Below are 20283 nucleotides of genomic sequence, written 5' to 3'. Positions count from 1 at the left end.
TCCCTCCTTCGCTTTATTTTCTTCTTAAAAAAAAAAAAAAGAAAGAAAAAGAAAAAATTGAGAGGAAAAAAAAAAAGGAAAAACAGAACTAAAAAAATAAGGAAAAAAAATTGAATAAGTGAGTTCTCCAAGGCCTAACTTCCCTTTGGCAGCTCAAACCGAATCTGAGACACAGTCCTTAAAGAAGGGATACTGCAGCTTTATTTGCAACAGCTAATTTCACAAGTTGAATAAGAATGTGATTTTTACCTTTTTTTTTTTTTTTTAAAGTAAAGAAAGTTAAAAAACGAAAGTCAATATTTTGCCATTAGTAACCAGGTCATTGATTTATTCCCTTTTTTATTTTTATTTTTTTCTTATTTGTATCTCTCTCTCCCCCTCCCTTCCCTTCCCTCCCTCCCTCTTCTCTCTCTCTCTCTCTCTCTCTCTCTCTCTCTCTCTCTCTCTCTCTCTCTCTCTCTCTCTCTCTCTCCCTTTCTCCCATGTCCTCCTCCTCTGCTCGCTCCTTTCTTGAACTCATTCAGACCTGAGCGCTCCTAAGAAATGCCGAGCGCGCTTTGGCCTTGATCAACAGAATAACTGGTGCGGCCCTTGCAGGTGTGTATAGTCTCCCAGATTCGCTGTGCTGGTTTGCAGCTGGTCTCTTCCATCCTTCCCCCTTCTCTGGCCTGTTGCTTCATAGCTCTGTGTGTGGATCGTAGGAGACACGAGGGAGTGGGACACTGCCAAGTGTATGGGCTCGATGAGGGATGTGCTTGTTCTCCCGCTGCTGCTAGCCAAAATGCCACTGTAAAACAGCATCACGTGTGCCTCCTCGGGTCAGCGACTGCAGACCCCAGCGCGCCCTCTCCCAGGGAACGTTGCCTGCCAACCCCCTTGTGACAGCCCAGGATCCTCATCCTGGCCTAGGTAGAATTCTGCCAATGACGTCACCTTCTCCCCTCCTCTTCTCTCTCTATTTTTATTTATTTTTTATTGTTGTTTTTTGGTTTCTGGTTGTTGTTTTGTGTGTGTGTGTGTTTTATTGTTTTATTTGATTTTTTTTTTCCATTTGACTCATAGAAGTCCTTTCCTTTCATGCCCTTGATGAGGGACGATTAACAAATAGAGCCAAGGTGCTGTAGAAGACAATAAGCTGTAGCTGAGATCTCACATCCGACTGAGCACGACCCACCATTGTGTTGTATTTTTTGTGTTTACCTTATGCTAACAGATGCAAATACTCCAAAGAAGTGTCGGGCACTGTTCGGGCTTGACCGACAGACTTTATGGTGCAAACCGTGCAGGTATATTACCACTGCGAGGCCTTTGGGAAAATCAAATAACTCTGTCCTTCTGGTACCTTAGTGTGACAATTTATTTTGACCTCCTTCCCATCTACTTCCCCCACTGGCATCAATGACTAATGATCCTCATTCTTCAAAATTTTCTTGCTAATTTCATGCTGTTTCCTGTCTCCACTTTCTCCTCCTCTCTTTGTCCCCTGCTCTTCCAAATAACGTGTCCCTGATGGCAGGACTGAGACCATAGCCTTGACAAACCCTGACGGGCTCCGAGACTTGTCCTTTGCAAGCCAGTGTCCTGGACTGGTTTGGCCTAATGAGTGCCTCGGTTGCCTGTGTCCTGAGTGTAGAGAGCCAGCAGTTCCCAAGTTTGGACCAGTTAAACGTGGCAGCGAGAGCATCCCTGTGCCCTTGGGAATTGGACAGGCTTTTCCCCCACTCTTCCTTTTTATCCCCATCTCCCCTTTGTTGTTTTGTGTTTTAAAACCACATATTTCTGTACAGAGGAGCTTGTATAGCTGACATTGTTTTACAGTGCTAAAAAAAAGAAGCGTGGCATTGAACGGCATGCACAGCTGCGGGGCTGTGGGCAGCGAGGCCTGCAGCTGCCCGCTGCACAGAGCCACAGCGTTAAAATGTATGCATACCTGTGCACCATGTAGCAGTGGTTCCTAAATGAATCAGAGCAGCCCAGAAGCGTCCAAATCACGTCCCATGTTCCACCGGCAGGTTCCCACCCCACCTGTAATCTCAGGGAAGGTGTAGGTACTTCTTCTTGGTGGAGGGCTACCAACTAGTTCCTGTCTCCTTTCCTTTCCTTTAATGACCACCTTTGGTTAAATTTGTTGTTTCTTTGTTCTGATACAAGCAGTCTTTGAATTTGGAATATTATGATGGTAGGTATCTCAACACCCCAACACGCGTCCCTGTTTGTAGTGCCTCCTTGTCACGTGTCCCTCTCCTCCATGCCTCTGCCATGTGCTCCATGTCTAGACGTTAGAACAGATGTTCATCCCATCACGTGCATGCCGACGAGTCTGCTGTGTCTCTGACCCCCTTCTCTGATGCCAGTACTGAGAGATGGGTGAAGTGTGCCTCGAGTTGACCCAACAGATGACGAGCGAGAAAGGGCCCAAGGCAGGAGTGATGCAGGAGTCATGAGTAGGGACTTGGGACCTTAGATGGAGTCCTAGCAGGAGAGGAAGGCCCTGGTCCTCAGAGCTAGCAGCTCTCACAGAGATGGCAAGTGTCCTTTCAGCACATCTCTGGGGTCTTCTCTGGAGCACAGGAAGGAGCTCTGTGATAAGAGATTGTAGGTCTGTCATCAGGATGAGCCAGGGAAGATGGGGACACCTGCCAAGCAGGGGGATCCTCGGCCGTGGGAACCGCCCTGAGACACGGTGTGGTGGCAGATCTCTGGCTGGTGGGAGCGTTCCTCCTGAGCAGTGGACACAGCTCACTGGGCCTTACAGTGAGGGCGGCTTGTGTGCCTGTTGGTTTACACTGTTCCTGGGGGAGGGGTTTATTGCCTCCCACCTTTTTGTGTTTTTGTGTCAGAAGTAGTTGCTGCATGTTAGATTTGGCTTTTCCCCCCACTTCTAGAAGTTACTACTAACTACTACTAACATTGACCTGGACAGATATCCTGTCCTCATCCAGCCCACGCTTGCTGAAAGCCGGGGTGGAACATTTCCTCAGAGACCAGAATTTTCTTGATATTTTTACCAAAAAAAAAGACTGCCATGCTTTGTGGCTCAAGCCTTTGTAGTTGTCCCATGTTTGACAGTGTGGTTTCCCACACGCAGGTTTGGGGCTGTCAATATGGCTGTGGATGCTGAGGGGCCGTGGTCATAAGAGCAGTGTGACAGGCCCTCTCCCCGGATATTCTTCCTGCCTCAGGCCCCTTAGAACACTTCCAGCAGCTATTTTTGGGGGGACATGAGTTCATACCTTAAATATACTGAAAAAATTCATTCCTATCTTTTTTCAAAACGGGATCAGAAAGAGTCTGTAGTTTCCTTTTGGAATAAATATGGAAGACGCTAGGAATGGATGGAGATGCCTAGACGGGCGGGTAGGAGTCGGGGTTTTATACAAGTAGTAACCTGTCCTTCTTCCCCTGCCCAACTCTTCCTTTTAACGTGGCCATGACCACATGTGGCTTGATGGGAATATCAATAGGACAAAATGTGCTTTTAAGAAAAGGGGGTGGTGGGGGGACAGAGAAGAGCAGTTGCAAACCGAGGCATTTCCTGACACGTGTGTCCAGCTGCCTTTCCCTCCGCCCTGTTGGGAGCATCGCTCTGTCACCATCGTCTTCGTGTCCCATGTTCAGAGTGCCCCATGCATCCCCGGGATTGGAACCTTCATGTCATCAGGAGGGCGGGAGGGGCGAGGAAGGCCCTGAGTCCTCTGCCAAGCAGGGCTCCTGAGTTCACCCAGGAGCACCCTAACCAGCCTCTGTTTTGAGCCCACCAAGTTGCTCTTCACTCTACCCTGAGAGAGCCTGGAATGCTGCTTGATGCCACCCCTTGCCTAATGGTCTCCCCTCCTTCCCTTCACCTGTCCTCTCCACTCTCGTTTCCCCCATTGCTTTCTCAGTTTTGCATATGCCTTTCCCCGCCCCCTCTGCCCCTCCCCCCATTTTAAAAATGCATGGACATCTTAGTTTCTGAGCATGTTTGGATCTGCAGGCTAAGATGGTTTAAAATGGAGAGGCTTGATTGTTTACCTTGGCTCCTGGGATGGGAGCAGAATCCTGTAGTCTGTGCCAGTCTATCCCAGGGAGAAAAAGGAACTTCACCAAACTGAGGGTGACAGGGGGCTGCCCCTGCCCCCCCAGAGTTCCTTCTGACCCAGTGGGGACAGACAGACTTGAGCCACCAGCCCCGGATGGGTCTCAGCCTCTAAGAGGCTGGCAGGACCGAGCGTGCTCCCTTCCACCCTCCTTCCCTTCCCTGCCATCTTGTGGAGTCCACGCCCCGGGCACTGACAAGCGTGAGGAGCAGAGGAGGCGCTCAGTACACCCCTGACTCAAAGGCCAGTGTCACTGTCTAGCAGGGGTCGCCTTCAAGTGGGCAGGCAGCATCTTGGCCAGGTGCTCACACCCTTCTTTTCAGGTGGAGTGTTGGGGCCCTGGTTCTGACTGCATATTGAAGGGTCCTTGGATGAGCGTGCGCACATCCTGTATCTGCATTATGTTTACAGCATTAGTGGGTTGATCCCAGGATCACCTTTCCTACCAAGTGTGATCCCATCAGACTGGGATTAAGGGTGGGAGAGGCTTTGAAGTCCAATCTCTCGGTTGATTTTCCCTGACTTCATCCTTTGATGATAAGCAAGAAAGGCTCTGAAATTCACATTCCTGTTCCTTCCATAAACAGGCAGTGGAGAGGGGAGATTCCGGTTTTGGTGCAGGGTAGAGTGTCTTTGTGGTTCAGACATGAGGACCCCAGCCCCAGGAAGGTCCCTGCTGTGATTCCCTGGCACTTCTTCTTGGTGGTCACTCCTCTGTGACTGGCTTGTGCTGCGCCCTCCACTTCCTGGCCTCAGCATTTTGTCAAGGCCATGATGCCCCTCCATCCCATCCTCACCGTCTGTCCTTCCAACCTTTTCACCAGGGGGTGGGGGAGGGGAAGCCCCAAATCTTCAAAAAAAAAAAATGATCAATGAAAAATTTTTTAAAAAATCAAGTTTGAATCTTAATTTAATCCACAACCTGCAGGCCATACAACCAGTTATTCTTGTTCCTTTGGATCATTTTCTGTTTTTCTTATTCTCGCCCCTCCCCCACCTTTGTTTTTCCTCTTCTACCTGTTTTTGGTGGTTTTCTTTCCAGTTTTTTTTTTTTCTTTTTGGTTTCGTTTGTTTTGTTTTTGGTTTTCTTTTCTTTTTTGTTTTAGTTGATTTTGTTTTATTTTCGTTCCCCCTCCCCTCTCACCTGATTCTGACCTCTCTTGATTTGGTGTGGTTCTTAACAGACAAGCCCGAAAGCTCTCTGGGCGCCGGCAGCCTCACGGTGGTGGTGTGTTAAACCTTTAAGCCTCTTGCTAGTGCTGCCTTCAGCTATGTGGGCTCAACAGTCAGCATTCTGAGAGTCTCATTGATAAGAGGCGGCTGGGGAGGGAGCTCTGTCTTTCTCTTTTTAGACACACACACATACACCATTGGGGGCTGGGGGTGGTAGTGGTGGGATTTGGGGAGGGAGGGCAAGGAAATGTGGTGGGAAAGTGAAGGAACGTCTAAGCCCAGGGAGAAATAAGCATTTCTGTTAATATCGGTTTGGATGAAGCCATTTTGGCCAATGGGTGCCACCCTACGCAGGTGACCCCTGTAGTCGGCTCACTTCTAGCTGGGCAGGGGTGGGACCTCGGGTGGGCCAGCAGGTAGGGCATCCTCCCCAGTGTCCTGTGTGTCAGAGCAGACCTAGAGAGGGCCATGTGGTCCAGGGAGCCGGGCAGCCTGGCACCGGGAGTGCCATGCTGCAGGGTATCAGCTAGCTGATGTCCCCTGGCCGCTAGCATTAGATGAACTGTCCCTTGGCATCTTTGCCTGTTATTCACAGATGACTCTCTCCCCTGTTTCTAGGAGAAAAAAAAAGTGCGTTCGCTACATACAAGGTGGAGGCAGCTGCCTCAGCCCACCCTCTTCAGATGGAAGCTTACTAGACTCGCCGCCCCCCTCCCCGCACCCGCTGGGCTCCCCTCCCCCCGACGCCAAGGCACAGACTGAGCAGACCCAGCCGCTCTCGCTGTCCCTGAAGCCCGACCCCCTGGCCCACCTGGCCATGATGCCCCCGCCGCCCGCGCTCCTGCTGGCCGAGGCCGCCCACGGCAAGGCCTCCGCCCTCTGTCCCAACGGGGCCCTGGACCTGCCACCTGCCGCCCTGCAGCCACCCCTCGCCCCCTCCTCGCTCGCACAGCCGTCGACGTCTTCCTTACATTCCCACAGCGCGCTGGCCGGGACGCAGCCCCAGCCGCTGTCCCTCGTCACCAAGTCTTTAGAATAGCTCTCGGTGTCCCGCCTGGTGTGAGTGTCCCCCCGGTCCTTGGTTTGCCTCCCCCCACCGGAAAGCTTTTGTTTTGTACTCTTTTAATTTTGTGCCACGTGGCTACATGAGTTGATGTTTATCGAGTTCATTGGTCAATATTTGACCCATTCTTATTTCAATTTCTCCTTTTAAATATGTAGATGAGAGAAGAACCTCATGATTCTACCAAAATTTTTATCAACAGCTGTTTAAAGTCTTTGTAGCGTTTAAAAAATATATATATATACATAACTGTTATGTAGTTTGGATAGCTTAGTTTTAAAAGACTGATTAAAAAACAAAAAGGAAAAAAAAAAAAAAGAGAAGCAATTTTGAAGCAGCCCTCCAGACGGAGTTGGTTCTGTATTATTTGTATTAAATACGAGCTTGCGAACCAATCATTTTACACCTGGTTTTTAAACCACAGGGGCACGGTGAATGCAGTGCCATTACCTTTTTTTTTTTTTTTTTTTTTCCTGTGTGAAACAACTTTTATTGTGATGTTACTTGTTATTGTTTAAATGTACAGAAACAAAGGGTTAAAATGTGTTAATATACCTTGTTCCATGGTGTTGTTCTTTTGGGGGGAGGGGGATGCTACTCAACAATTAATGGAATCACAACGCTGTTGGACCAGTAGTATTTATTGCTTTAGAGATTGCTTGTACCTGTACGTCGTCCCTTTTTAAATATGTTTTCCTTTTTCTTGAAACTGTATAAAGTTTTTTTCCCCCTTAGCATAAGCATCTTATATATAACAACTCATTTGTACAAGGTTTTTAAGTTTATATATAAAATGTGTATATATTTTTTTGTTTCCCTTTTTTGACTTTTATTTTTTTTTTTTTCTCTCTCTCTCTCTCTGTATGAAACCCAGACGCCGCCAAATGGACATTCATAGTTGCATTAAGGATCAGTAGCATTAACAAAAGTTGCTTTAAAAGCCATTATGTAAAACAAGACTTGAACATTAGTGAGGGAATCCTAGCGAAGCTGTCTGAGCAGCAGTGGGAACCGCCCGTTTCCCCTGTGAACTCCTAGTCAAATGCCCTGTGCCCTTAGGACATGGACTGCCGTGTGCAAAACTTGATGTGCCAAAATTCTCATTGACTTTAGCTTTCTCCCTCTTTTTGATGCTGTACTTTCTGTTCACCATGTTTTGCTGTGATGTTACATAGGTAGATTTGTATGTAGTTTTAATGTCACCTATAACAAAATGTGTTTGGTAGCAGATTGTCCAGAAAGCATTTTAAATGAAGAGGTATAAACCCTTAAGGGCCAAAATTCTGTATATTAGATTACTCTTAAAATGAAAAAACCAGCTGCCGCTTTTATGTACACACAAGACATACAAGTAGGTAGCGAACTTTAAAAATAAAAAAAACCTAGGCATGTTGATGTTGCAAAATGCTGTATAAAGCTGAAACCTGTTCATTCAGTGCCATTGTAGTTGACATGAAGCGATTGTAAAACTGTCTCCGATTTTTCTCTGGTTTATTAAAATGCTAACTATAACATTTTTTGTGAATACTTTGAATGTTTCTTAACAGTTGTGATGTTACTGTTCCGTTTTATGCTCTTATTCCAAGTTCATTTTTAATGGTTTGGAAGCCATTTTTGTAATGAATAAATGTTCATGCTGTACAGTATCTGTAGCATGCCGTTCTGGATTAATAAAAGCAACTTAGTATGTGCAGATAAAGACTGGTCACTTGTTTCTGTGATTTGGATTTTTATCTCTTTGGAAATTGGAAATTTGGAAAATGCATGAGAAATGCATTCCCAGGTTGGGCCCTGAGACCGTGTGTGGGTATTGGGTGGTGACCAGATAACCAAAAGGTGGTCTTGCACTCTTGGAAGGAGGTGACTCCCCTCCTGCATCCTGAATGCCCATTTGGTAGCCTGTGTACCTGGTTTGTATCATGTGTCATTTATAGTGAAGATTATGGGGAAAAACGGGTCTCTAAGGCATCTTTCCCCGTATTCAACTGTGCCACTACCAGTAAGTTGATCAATCAGCAGTAGAGGTCACTTGATTGGCTGCAAAACAGTTACTCTGCTGTGTCCTGCATGTCCCTCTCACAGTGTTGAACAGGAAGGATTTAATTCTGGTGAATGACACTGGCTCAGTTTAGGAACCATGGTTACTACCTGGCGACCATGGATGTAGAAGTAGCCTAACTTCTTTCCAAGAACTTTCTGTTGGGAGAGCTGCAAGCAGTTACCCTGAAACCCTTTCTTTAGCAGCAAGCAAGTGGATTTCCTGAAAACTGCACCAAGGTGATTCCCTTAGTGGGTATGCAAGGGTCTTGCTGTCTGTGGGACTCTTGGCTGTACGCTGGCAAGGATGCCCGTTTGTTACCATCGCTGAGGAGGGCCGCAGTAAAGATCTTCCCAAGGTTTCCACAGGGTGGATAAAGTGGATGGATGGATGGATCTGTTGTTCTGGGAATCTAGGACATCTGCACCTTCAAAGGATTGTGATTTCAATGGGCACAGAAGCGGTTCGTGTTGCTGTTGTTGTTCCTTAAGGTTACCACGGTGTCGCATCAAGGACTTTAAAGCTCCTCGGAAACTGCCTTGCCCGAGCTAGTTTTTGTTCTGTGAAATTTCAGTATTTTGTTTTTTGCTTTGTTTGGTATTCCCGGTGAAGAGTGTTTCTGGTTGTCCTTTCCCATTTTATTCTGCACACTGGGCCCAGAGTGACCTTTGAAAACACAAATAAGAGCACTGTGTGTTATTGGTGGCCGTGTGCCAAGCCGTCTATGTGCATTTTCTCATTTAATCCTAACACTGCCACCTGAGGAAGACATTATTCTCCCCCAGCTCCCTCTGCCTTTTTTTTCTAAAAATGGATTTAGAAACGCAAAAGTGTTTTGTCCAAGACTTCATGAGTTGGGACTTAGATGGAGACCTGACTCCAAGCCACCTTCTTAACCAAGTGAAGCTGCTTCTTGTAGAAGAGATGGTCCTTCCACTCCCGCACAGGGTGATGGGACAGTCTTTGGAAAGGCTTCCGTGTGTCCCCACCCCCTCCTCTGCCTCACATGCCCACCTACCCACTGTCCCCTCTGCTAGAGACCTAAGCCACCTAAGAGCACATTTGCTCTCCTGCCTAGAAAATTCTTCCTCATGTTCGGGACTCTGTAGGACATGTTCAGGACACCTGCTCACAGGCCTGCCTGTCACCACCCCGTGAGGGTGGCTGATGTCTCTTGCAGCCCTGTCTTTCCTCGCTTTAGCTCGCCATGCACCATGGCACCAACAGACATTGCCTCCTTAGGCCACTCAGGGACACAGTGTATCAGCCGGTGCTATGACATCTTGGACCTGTACATTGTAGGATGTTCATCAACATCACTGGCTTCTACCCATGGGGTCCTAATAGCACCTCTGCTCCTGACAAAATCATGGCAACTAGAAATGTGTCCAGACATTGCCCTATGTCCCCGGAGTGGGGAGTATGGCAAAGTCACCCCAATTGAAAACCCTTTCTCCCTTTGTCTCTCTCACTATACTAGGGATTGAACCCAGGGGTGCTCTGCCACTGAGCTACATTCCCAATCCCCCCCCACCCCATTTTTTTTTTAAATTTAGAGATCAGGTCTCTAGGTTGCTCAGGCTGGCCTGGAAGTTGCCATCCTCCTGCCGCAGCCTCTGGTGCCACTGGGTGAGGACCCTTTAGAGAGCCCTCTAGAGCGGCAGGAGCGTGACTTTCATGTTCACTGCCACATACGAGGGTCCTGGTTCCGTGCTGGGCACACAGTGGGTGCTCTATTCATGGGAGAAAGGAAGGAGTGAGGTGTGCCAGCTCCACGCTGTGTCGTGAGAGAAGCAGAAGGACAGAGACCTTCCTCAGGGCTTCCCAGTGTTCTGTTCTCACAACTTCCCGGGTGTTGGTGACCTCCTTAGCCCTTTCAGCCATGTTGGGAGGTAACTCCATACAAAGGCCAGGGGAAGGGCAGAGGGCGGCGGCCCCCCTGTCATCAGCCAGTCTGAGGGCAGACCGATTTCTAAAATTCACAGTGCAGGTCACCTAGCCACACGCTCTACTGCCCTCCGATGTTTGATCCGGACTTTGAGGCTCTTTCCACCTAAATATGGAACTTTCTTTTCTCGGCTCACCTTGTTCTCAGCAGTCCGGGTCCCAGTCCCCCAGTCCTGCCCTTCACCACCTCCTCTCTGCCTCTGTTGGACGTCTTCCTAAAGAGTTGAATTTCAAACTCAGCATCTTCTGCTTTCATCTGTGAAAGTGGATCTGAGGGGTTTTGTTCCCGAGAGACCCGGAGACAACACCTAGGAGACCAGGATTCACTCTCGCCATCTCCTCTAGGAGTCATGTCCTTCCTGGCTGATGGACCTCGCCAAATCTATTTGCACACAGGGAATGCAAAGGAATTGCACCAAGGACGCACAGGATGTGGGAATCTCCGAGCTCAGACTCGCTTTCCTGCTCCATCCTAGCCACATGCTTTATTGCCCGTCAATGTTCGATCCATACTTTGAGGCTCTTCTCACCTAAATATGGAATTTTCTGTAACTGCTGTAACACATTCCCACACACACAAAAAATAATGGATTCCCTCACAGTCCTGCAGGCCAGAAATCAGAAATCAAGGGATGGCAGGGCCACGTCCCCTCTGAAGGCACTGAAGATAAATGTTCCTTGCCTGGTTCAACTTCAGTGGCCTCCTGCAGCCTTGGCCTTCCTTGAGTTGTAGCCACACTAATCCGATCTCTGCCTCCATCTTCACCTCTCCTTCTTTGAGTCTGTCCCCAAATTCCCTCTGCTGCTCTCTTATAAGGACACCTGTGATTGTGACCCAGGCCCACCTGGGTAATCCTGAGGTGTCTGTTCTCTTTAGATCCTGAATCATATCTTTTGACATATAAATTCTTACTCCTAAGTCCTAGGATTAGGATGAGGACATTTATGTTTGGGGACCACCATGCAGCCTATTTCATTGATCCAGAGACAAATGCAGTCCTAGCACAGAGCCCTCCAGAATGGGCAGCTGGAACTGGTCTCAGGTAGGCCCGTGAGGCAGTGACGGTTATAGCAGGTGGTCTTCCATTTCAGATATTGGAAGGTTCACCTGGAATGGTACGTCATAATGTTATGACCACAGAAGCCAAAGGCCAGCCATCTATATGTCTTTATTTTTCCTTGGGATTCTGCAAGTCCCGCTCTTCAACCCCCGAGTTAGAAAACCACAGAAATCTAGCTGTGGAAGACACATGCTCATGGCCCAGGGACACTGTGACCCCTCCATGGCGATTCATTTGACCTTAATGGCTCTCTGAAAATGATTTCCCCTGTTGGGGAGCCGCAGCCCTGGCTAAGATGCTTCTGTGGCGTAGAAGTGGGTTTTTAATTAAAGCTCTTTGGAATGCAACTAAGGTGTAGCCTAAGCGTCTCTGTGAACAGTGCCCAAGGTAAGTGCCGCAGACCAGAGCTGGGATCACGAGTGAACAGGGAGGGCCTTGGACTCGATTTCCTGAGGAATGCCCATCTGAGGTTGGCCTCTGGTCTCCCACCCCAGGTCTGGTTTACCATCCCCAGGTTGGGGCGCTGGCCAAGACCTGCCAGGAGCTCTGGCATGCTGTGGCTTTGACAGGTAGCACTGTTAAGTTCTGGCTTTAAACCTGGCTTTTTTAAAAGCTAGCATCTTGCAAGTACATTTGATGTAGCTTCCAGTAAGCACCTTCCTTCATTCATTCGACAACTATTTCTTAGGCATTTATTTTTACCAGCTGCAGTTTCAGGCACTGGCACAAAGTGTGAAAACAGGTTGGCCCCCCATTTTGCCCTCTGAGTTCAATCCTGTACCATAGTACAAAATGCAACTTAAAAAAAATGAGTTTATGCAAGGATAATATTATTTACTAAGCACAAATCATATGCCAAGTGTATTTGTCAGCTAGTTCTGCAATAATGCTGCGTAAAGAGCAGCCTAACATCAGGAGTTTACAAGAACAAGCATTTCTCTTTCTTGTGAAGTTGAGTGGCTTTCACAAAAGCACATATATGGGGAGACTGAGGCTGATTTGAACCTAGAAACCTGACTCAGGAGCCTGTGTGGCTAAAGGCCATTCTGTATTTCTTATGACAAAAACACAGCATCTGCCCGGTTAGTGAGAGGCTGTGGGGGCGATGACGGGGAGGGCTATTGGAGCCAAGCCCTTGGGAGAGGCTTTTATTATGAGACCACAAGGTGTACTTGCATCCACTGTGTGCAGAAGGTTTTGTTTTGGTTTGGTTTCTCATGCTGGTATATAATAATAAAGACAAGTGATAGTTACTTAGAGTAATTTTGGACTCAGCACCAGAAGTTAGAGAATCTTAGAAATCAGAAGAATATTAAATGTATATGAATAATTATTATGGTATCGTACATTCAAATTAAATAGTGTTTCAAATTATGGGTTGCAACCTATGGATAGGTCAGGAGAGCAATTCAATGAACCTAGGCCAGCATTGTAAAGATATAAGAATGAAATGGAACACAGATTGTATTGTTGTATGTGTGTGATGCATTATGTAAAATTACTCTTTCTACAAGAGAAAAACAGTTTAAAAGCCAGGTCTGAACAATAATAATAGCTGTAATATGTTGAATAATAATAATAATAATAATAATAATAATCTTTATATTTAAAATGTAATATCATGATGTATAAAATGTATTTATTAAAATAAAGTTTATTGATGGGCATTTTACTAAGGATATTTTGCCAGCATTTCCCAAATCAGCTCCATAAAGCCTTAGTACTATGGAGTCATCTAGGTCAAATCTGTGGGAAACTGTTTTTTTTTTGTTTTTTTTTTGGTTTTTTTGGTACTGGGGATTGAACCCAGGGGCACTTATCCACTGAGCCACAACCCAGTCCTTTTTATATTTTATTTTGAGACAGGGTCTTGCTAAGTTGCTTAGGGCCTCTCTAAGTTGCTGAGGCTGGCTTTGAACTCACAATCCTCCTGCCTCAACCTCCTGAGCCACTGGGATTACAGGTGCCACTGCACCCGGCTGTGGGTAACATTTTATATTGTACTTCCTCTTAGCATTTCAAAATGCTCATTAATTTATAAGGTTCCATGAAAGGCTGTCGTGAAGACTCTTCTTTACCTTCACCAACAACATTTCCCAAATGTAATTGACAATGGAAGATTGTTTGAGAGGATAATGCCTGTTAACATCCTCCTGAATAATTGCTCTGTGGACTAAAACTCTTTACAAGTCTATTACCTCTATTAATTCTTTTTTTTTTTAAGAGAGCGTGAGAGGGGAGAGAGAGAGAGAGAGAATTTTTAATATTTATTTTTTTTTTTAGTTCTCGGCAGACACAACATCTTTGTTGGTATGTGGTGCTGAGGATCGAACCCGGGCCGCACGCATGCCAGGTGAGCCTTGAGCCACATCCCCAGCCCTCTATTAATTCTTTTAACAGCTCTGATATAGTATTAGCTGCAATTTTCAGAAGAGGAAACTAACACTTTAGTTAAATAGTTACTATTTATTAAGCATAAATTATTTGCTCAGTATATTTGTTAGCTGGTTCTGCAATAATGCTGTGTAACACTCTATCCTAGTATCAGAGCTTACAAGAGCAAGCATTTCTCTTTCTTATTATCAGGTCTGAGCTAACTGGGATTCTAATGGGATCAGCTGTGCCTGTCTCCAGGCTAGCCTGAGTTCAGATCTGTTCAATGTGTCTCTTTCCCTGAAAGCAGTGGCTTTCCACACACCAAGAAGTTGGGAAAGTACACTCTGTCCATAGCTGACCGATGAAGTCAAATGGCAGAGGGTGTGGTTGTATAATTGTAGGATCATATCAGAAGAAATCATTGGGCACAAAAAATACAATCTACCAAGATTTGCACCAATCGTATTTCACATCTCATTTAACCTTTACAAAAATTCTGCGTGGCAGGTATAATTATTGTCCCTGTTTTATAGAAGAGTACACTGCGGGTTAGAGATTTCAAGTCTTGCATTCTGGCAGGAACTTCCAGCAGGATGCTGGTCACCAGTGGCTTCAGTTTTCGGAGCTTGGAGGGAAAAGCAATCAGTGTCCCACCGTAAGTCTACCATTAGCTGTGTTTTGTAGAGAACATGTTATCAAGAACATTTCTCTGCCGTGTTCCTGTGCTACAAGGATCACAAACTCACTTACAGAGTGAAAAGACAAGCTGCAGTCCAGAAGACAGTGTTTGTGACACACTTATCTGGCAAGGGACAAATATCCAACAGTATAAAAATTCCCAAATATCAAAAGAAAAGAGTGCAATCCATTTAAAAAAAAAAAAATGAGCAAAACACAACCCCAAACTGGGACTTGCTAATTCACAAAGAGGAATACCCAAATGGCCTATGTTTGACTTTGGTAGACGGTCATAATAGCTTCAATCTTTTTGTTTTTTTTTTTAAAGAGACAGTGAGAGGAGAGAGAGAGAGAGAGAGAGAGAGAGAGAGAGAGAGAGAATTTTTAATATTTATTTTTTAGTTTTTTTTTAGTTCTCGGCGGACACAACATCTTTGTTGGTATGTGGTGCTGGGGATCGAACCCGGGCCGCCCGCATGCCAGGCGAGCGCACTACCGCTTGAGCCACATCCCCAGCCCAATAGCTTCAATCTTGATGGCCCAAAACTGGGTCAAGCTAACTGACCCTCAGTAGTAGAGGAGGTGGGCAGTGTGGTGGTTCTCATCCAACACCCACAGATTGCTCGGGATTTTTCTCAGGTTATGCATGCCCTGTGGAGGCGATATTTGAAGGGGAGTGAAATACAAGGCCACTAGGCTCTGTGTTGTCTGCACAAGCAATAAAACCCTGCAGCTATGGCTGCCCCGGCTCTGTGGAGTGGGACCCCGGTGGGGAGTCACTGTGGCTGTGACACAAGTTTTTTGGGGTGGGGGGGAGGCTAATGCCCCATTCACTTGATTTACAGCATTGTGAAGGACCAGCTTAAGCGACACTAACTTCCTGTGCATTCGAAAGGAGTGGTGGTTGCTATGTACCGGACAAGCTATGTACTGCCAAGCCCTCACCCTCACCCCTGTCGGCTTTATGTGACTGGGTATGGCAGAAAATTCACAGCAAAAAAAGGTTTAGGTGGAGTGGGGCTTTCTGGAATGGCCTTTAAGAATAAGTAACAATAGCTGGGCGGTGGCGCACACCCATCATCCCAGCAGCTCTGGAGGCTGAGGCAGGAGGATTGCAAGTTCAAAGCCAGCCTCAGCAAAAGTGAGGTGCTAAGCAACTCATTGAGACCCTGTCTCTCAATAAAATACTAATTAGGGCTGGGGATGTGGCCCAGGGGTCAAGTGCCCTTGAGTTCAATCCCTGGTACTTCTCTCCCCCCCCAAAAAAAGAATAAGTAACAACAAAACAGATTCAAGTTGTATCAGTCACTTCCATTGAATTCTGCTAGAAACTGTCGTGGTATCTATGGGGTGCCAGGTGGACGGGGCGAGCAGGAAGGGGAAGTCCCGGCGTGGTAGTGAAGCTAGAGCTGTCCCTTGGTGTCAGGGTGTGGATGGAACGCACACAGTGCCGGGAACTCCCTCCGTAGTCCCCCTCCCTGGGGCCTCAGAACATGTTATCAAAGGAGGACATCTAGGTTCTCTCCTTCGGGATAGGAATTCCAGGAGAGATTTTCACAAGAGCAGCGTCTCTCAGCAGAGTCAGACTGCTGAGTCTCTAAGAGCTGGAAAGATGGGCCACAGGAAACTGAAGCCCAGAGAAGCCATTCCTGACGCCCCCGCCCCAGGGGACCTTGCCTGAAGCCACCGGGGGACTGCTGGCAAGGTCTAGGCTGGTTGCAGTCTAAAGCAGGACCCTTCCTCATAACTACGTGCTGCCTGAGATTCTCCACCGCCTGCTTTCATTGGGGAAATTTAATCCTGCTGCCAGCTCCAAGACTGGGGTCCTGCTTTTGGATGGCTCTCCAGGCTTGGGGACTCCGATGCAGAGGTGAATTTGTGGTGCTCCCAGAAACCTAACAGCACCTGTTAGCCTTGCCTCCGATGTGCCTGACGGGGCCCGCAACCGCTGTATTGTTTTATTCATTCTTAACTCAGGTACGAGGATGGAACTCATATTTCCATTGTCATGGGAAGGAACTAAGTGGCACGTTCAGGATCACTCAAAAAGTGGCAGCTGTGGAATTAAGATGAGGCCTCAGACTCTTGAGCCAATTTTCTTCAGTTACCCGATGAATAAGGATCTTAAGAAGAAACCGAGTCCCCAGATCCCTCTGTGGGAAGCTGTCAGGCTAGGCTAGACTGTGACATGTATCTGCTTGGGAGAAACAGGCTCATTTGGTATCTCATGGCCACCACACCCAAGGGGAGGGGTGATGAGTGGTGGGAAGGTACCAGTGGCCAGGCTAAGGGGGCCTGGGTGCTCCTACCCGTGGTTCCAGGAGCCTTGGCCTCACCCAGCGGCCCAGGTGAAGTGGGATGTGGGCTCAGGTCACACCCCAGATCACCCCTGGTTGCAACCCCCAGTTGGCCAACTCTTGAGGCCAGGTGGGTACATGATGGATGCCCGTAATTGACAGGGCCTGGCACTTGGGGGCTGGTGATCGCAGCTGGCTGAGGTGATCCTGGTGGGACTGAGTGCCTCAGGCTGGTGTCGGGCATCGGAGGTGGCGCAGAAGGCCCTCTGCGAGGCTGGTCTCTGTTTTCTGCAGGAAGGGGCTCTGCCCATCACGCCGCATCCTACCCACCCCGCCCCCTACCCCCCAACTTATATAATGGCACATTATACAACGTCGCCAAGCAGGTGGTATTTTTAAAGACAGCAAGTGAGGCATTTTTTTGGCCTAAATTTGGGAGTGAAACAGATGGATTTTTAAGACTCCGGGCTTTTCCTATGAATAGTAACCGTTGTTCTCTCTGCTTTTAAACACCAGTTTCTAGACCACCTCCAGCAACCAATCAGCACTCTGTTATTTAATTATAACAAAATTCTTAGCTCTGTCTGCTGCTGCTCGGACAAGTGGGGGGGGGCACTGGATCAATTTCTGGAGCCTGGCAGACTTGCCAACAACAATTTTCCTTTTCCCAGAGGGCCTCAGAGGCCTGGAGCAGGTTCCAAGTTCCTCCTTCCCCTCCCGCTCCATGTGGGCTCCCTGACAGCGGCTTGAAAAGGGTTATAGAGAGGCAGATCAATGCCCGCTTGTTGCAGCCATTCCTGACAGCGGCGACCCCCACGCCAGTGAGCTCATGCCTGCCTCATTACGGCTGGTGCCAGATTTTTTCCATTAACAGGTAATTGAGTAGAAACTAAAATAAGCGAAGTTTGTTTCATCCCTTGGATTTTTCTTGCTGGGGTTTGAAAGAAAAACACTTTAGCATCGTTAGTGGAGGAGTGTCCTTGAAAACGTATTTATGTTTTCCAAGTGATTTGTCGCTTGGTAGGTGTAATTAGCCAGTTCCCTGGCCCTCCCCCTTCTGATTTTTTTTTTATTCTTTAAGGGCCATGATGTCCAGAGAACAGGATCTGACTTCCTGGGCCCCTTGCTGTCCTACACCCTGTTTTAAGAGCGGATGGGTTAAATATGTTCTTAGTGGGTAACCGGTTCCTCGTCCTCCTCTCTTTGCCTCCAGGGCTGGCTCCCACCCTCCCTCCCTGGAGAACCTGCAGGAGCAGCCCCTTACCACAGGCTCAGCCTCTACCCACAATGCCCTGGGCCCAGGCCCCGCCCTGCCCTCTGCCTGCCCGTCTGCCTTGGCAAGTGCTCCAGGTAGGTGGCTGAGGGGAGCCTTTGTCTCTCTTGATCTCTTTGCAGCTGTCTTTGTGTGTGCGCGGGTCCCACGTTCTTATTTTCAGCTTAGGCTAGGAAATGGCTCCTGTCTAAGCTGATCTGATTGAAGTTTCACCAGATTCCCCAGCACTGCCCTGCCTTCGTCCTCCATTCGGACTAGAGAGAGAGAGAGAGAGAGAGAGAGAGAGAGAGAGAGAGAGAGGAGATGGGGCGGGGCTGGGGACAAGGCATCCATAGGAGGAGTTTTCACTTCACCTGGGACACCAGTGAATCATGACCTTCTCTCCCTCATCAGCCCCTCGGTGACTCCAGTAAGTGCTAATCACCATCACCCCCAAAGAAAACGCGAGAACGTGCATATTTGCACACACACCGCATGCTGCACGTGGTTCCGGAGTTTTCTGAGCCCCCTTGGTCCCGGGATAAGAATCATTTTTACACTAAGCACGCAGAGCAAACGAATCAATGGCATTAGAGTGATCTTCTCCCCAGAGTCGTTCACCCCTTCACGCACTGGATGTAGAAGTCTATCTAAAGAAACTTCCAGAAATTGGTGATTTTCCGATGAACAAATGTAGTTCGTATGGCCACATTCATGAGATGCTGCACCCACAGCAGTACTTACAGCTAATATCACTATGTTCCTCTTTTGTGCCTCGCAGGATGGCCTCATGACAAGGACGGGCCAGGAGCTAATGTTCCAGTGAGGAGGGGGACACTTGAGATTTCATTGAGCACCACAGAGATGAACACGCTGGGTGACAATGTCCCCGGATCAGGGACAGCCTCTGGAGGAGCTGCTGTCTGACTTGAGGCCTGAAGATGAAAAGGAATTCTCCATCTGCTCAAATAGAGTGTCCTGAGGCCGTCGCCCTGGGGCCTCACATCACAGCGCCAAGATTTGGGTTTCTTCTGTAGTTTGGGGATGACTTGTCCTCCAGGGGTTCCTGTGCCGGAAGGCTGGTCCCTAGTGTGATGGTATGGTGGGGGGGGGGGTCTTTAAGAGGTGGGGCATAGGGGGAGCTGATCAGGTCTCCCTGCCCAGCTGAGATTCATGCCCTGCTCACGGGAGTGAGTTAGGTCTCTTGCCACCAGGTTGGTGCCCTGGAGAATGAGTTGATCTGCAGTGAGGCCACCCCACATGCTGGGTCCATTTGCCTTCTCTGCCATGTTGTGATGCAGCCAGGGGCCCCTCGTGGGACATCAACATACTGTTGGGACTGTCCAGCCATCTAAATCCTGAGCCCCCAAAGCTTCTTTTCTTTATACATTACCCAGCATCGGGAATTCTGTTATGGCAACAGAGTACAGACTAATACATCTCATGGGATCCTCAGAGGCTCCCCAGATGCTGGTTAAAGACCCTATTTTATAGATGTGAACACTGAGGCCTGATCTGCCCGGGCCATGGGAATGGGAAAAGGGGAACTGGAGCTGGGCTTCTCAGATTTCCAGGCCTGTGTTCTTCCTTTTTTAAAAAATAACTTTATTGAAGTGTGATGTAAACACCGGAAAACTCTCTCTCTCTCTCTCTCTCTTTTTTTAAATGTACAATTCAATGATTTTTAGGTAATTTACAGAGTTGCGCAACCATTACCACAATTCAAGTTTAGAACATTTTCATCACCCCAAAAGAGGTCCCTCTTGCTCAGTGGCAGCCCCTCCCTGTTCCCACGCCCAGCCCCTAATGTACTTTCTCTTTCTACAGATTTGCCTTTTTGGACACTTAACATGTATGTGGTCTTTGGTGTCTGGCTTCTTTCATTGAACAGTTTCTCGTCCTTTCTTTCATTATCATCTTTTCCTCCCCCTAGGAGAAAAATTTAATTTTAATTCTCCCTAAAGGCAGAAATTACATGTCAAGAAACACAATTTTGTGGGGTAGGGTTGAGCTTACAAACCATAGTAAAAGCTAAGAATTTTTTCTTTTAACTCCAAGATGCAGTTTTCTCCCCTCTTAGGAGTTTCATCATCCCAGGTGAGGATATTTTTTGAGGTTCATCCATGTTGGAGTTTGAATCTGTATTGCTGCCCTTTTGATGGTGGCTCCACGATAGGCACCTGCTGCAGATTGAGTTTACCTGTTGAACAGGTAATGATGGACTTTCAGGTTGTTTTTATTTATTGGGTATCAGGTATTGAACCAAGGGGTGCTTAACCCCTAAGCAACATCCGCAGCCCTTTTCATTATTTTAAACCT

The 20283-nt window shown here is 47.5% G+C and overlaps 1 protein-coding gene and 1 long non-coding RNA gene across 48 annotated transcripts in view; both read left to right on the top strand.

Moving 5' to 3' along the window:
- Window positions 1-8014, top strand: part of Tcf7l2 (transcription factor 7 like 2) — a 187642-nt gene extending 179628 nt beyond the window's left edge. For 21 of the 47 annotated variants that reach the window (XM_078047218.1, XM_078047299.1, XM_078047337.1 and 18 more), the window contains 2 exons: window positions 525-597; window positions 5871-8014. In XM_078047218.1, coding sequence (XP_077903344.1) covers window positions 525-597; window positions 5871-6291 — 494 coding nt within the window. In that variant the 3' untranslated portion in view covers window positions 6292-8014. Of the gene's footprint in view, window positions 1-524; window positions 598-1213; window positions 2181-5870 lie in introns of those variants that run through there. The other 26 variants (XM_078048303.1, XM_078048437.1, XM_078049001.1 and 23 more) reach the window with 7 other exon arrangements.
- Window positions 8015-17927: 9913 nt separating this feature from the next.
- LOC144366186 (uncharacterized) lies at window positions 17928-19831 on the top strand. Its single transcript, XR_013425119.1, has 2 exons — window positions 17928-18062; window positions 18746-19831. It is a non-coding gene; the product is annotated as an uncharacterized LOC144366186 (long non-coding RNA).
- Window positions 19832-20283: the final 452 nt, after the last annotated feature.

This window comes from Ictidomys tridecemlineatus, chromosome 1 (assembly GCF_052094955.1).
Source record: "Ictidomys tridecemlineatus isolate mIctTri1 chromosome 1, mIctTri1.hap1, whole genome shotgun sequence".
NCBI lineage: Eukaryota > Metazoa > Chordata > Mammalia > Rodentia > Sciuridae > Ictidomys > Ictidomys tridecemlineatus.
Note: the sequence above shows the minus strand (reverse complement) of the source record. Positions and strands in the feature narration are given on the sequence as shown.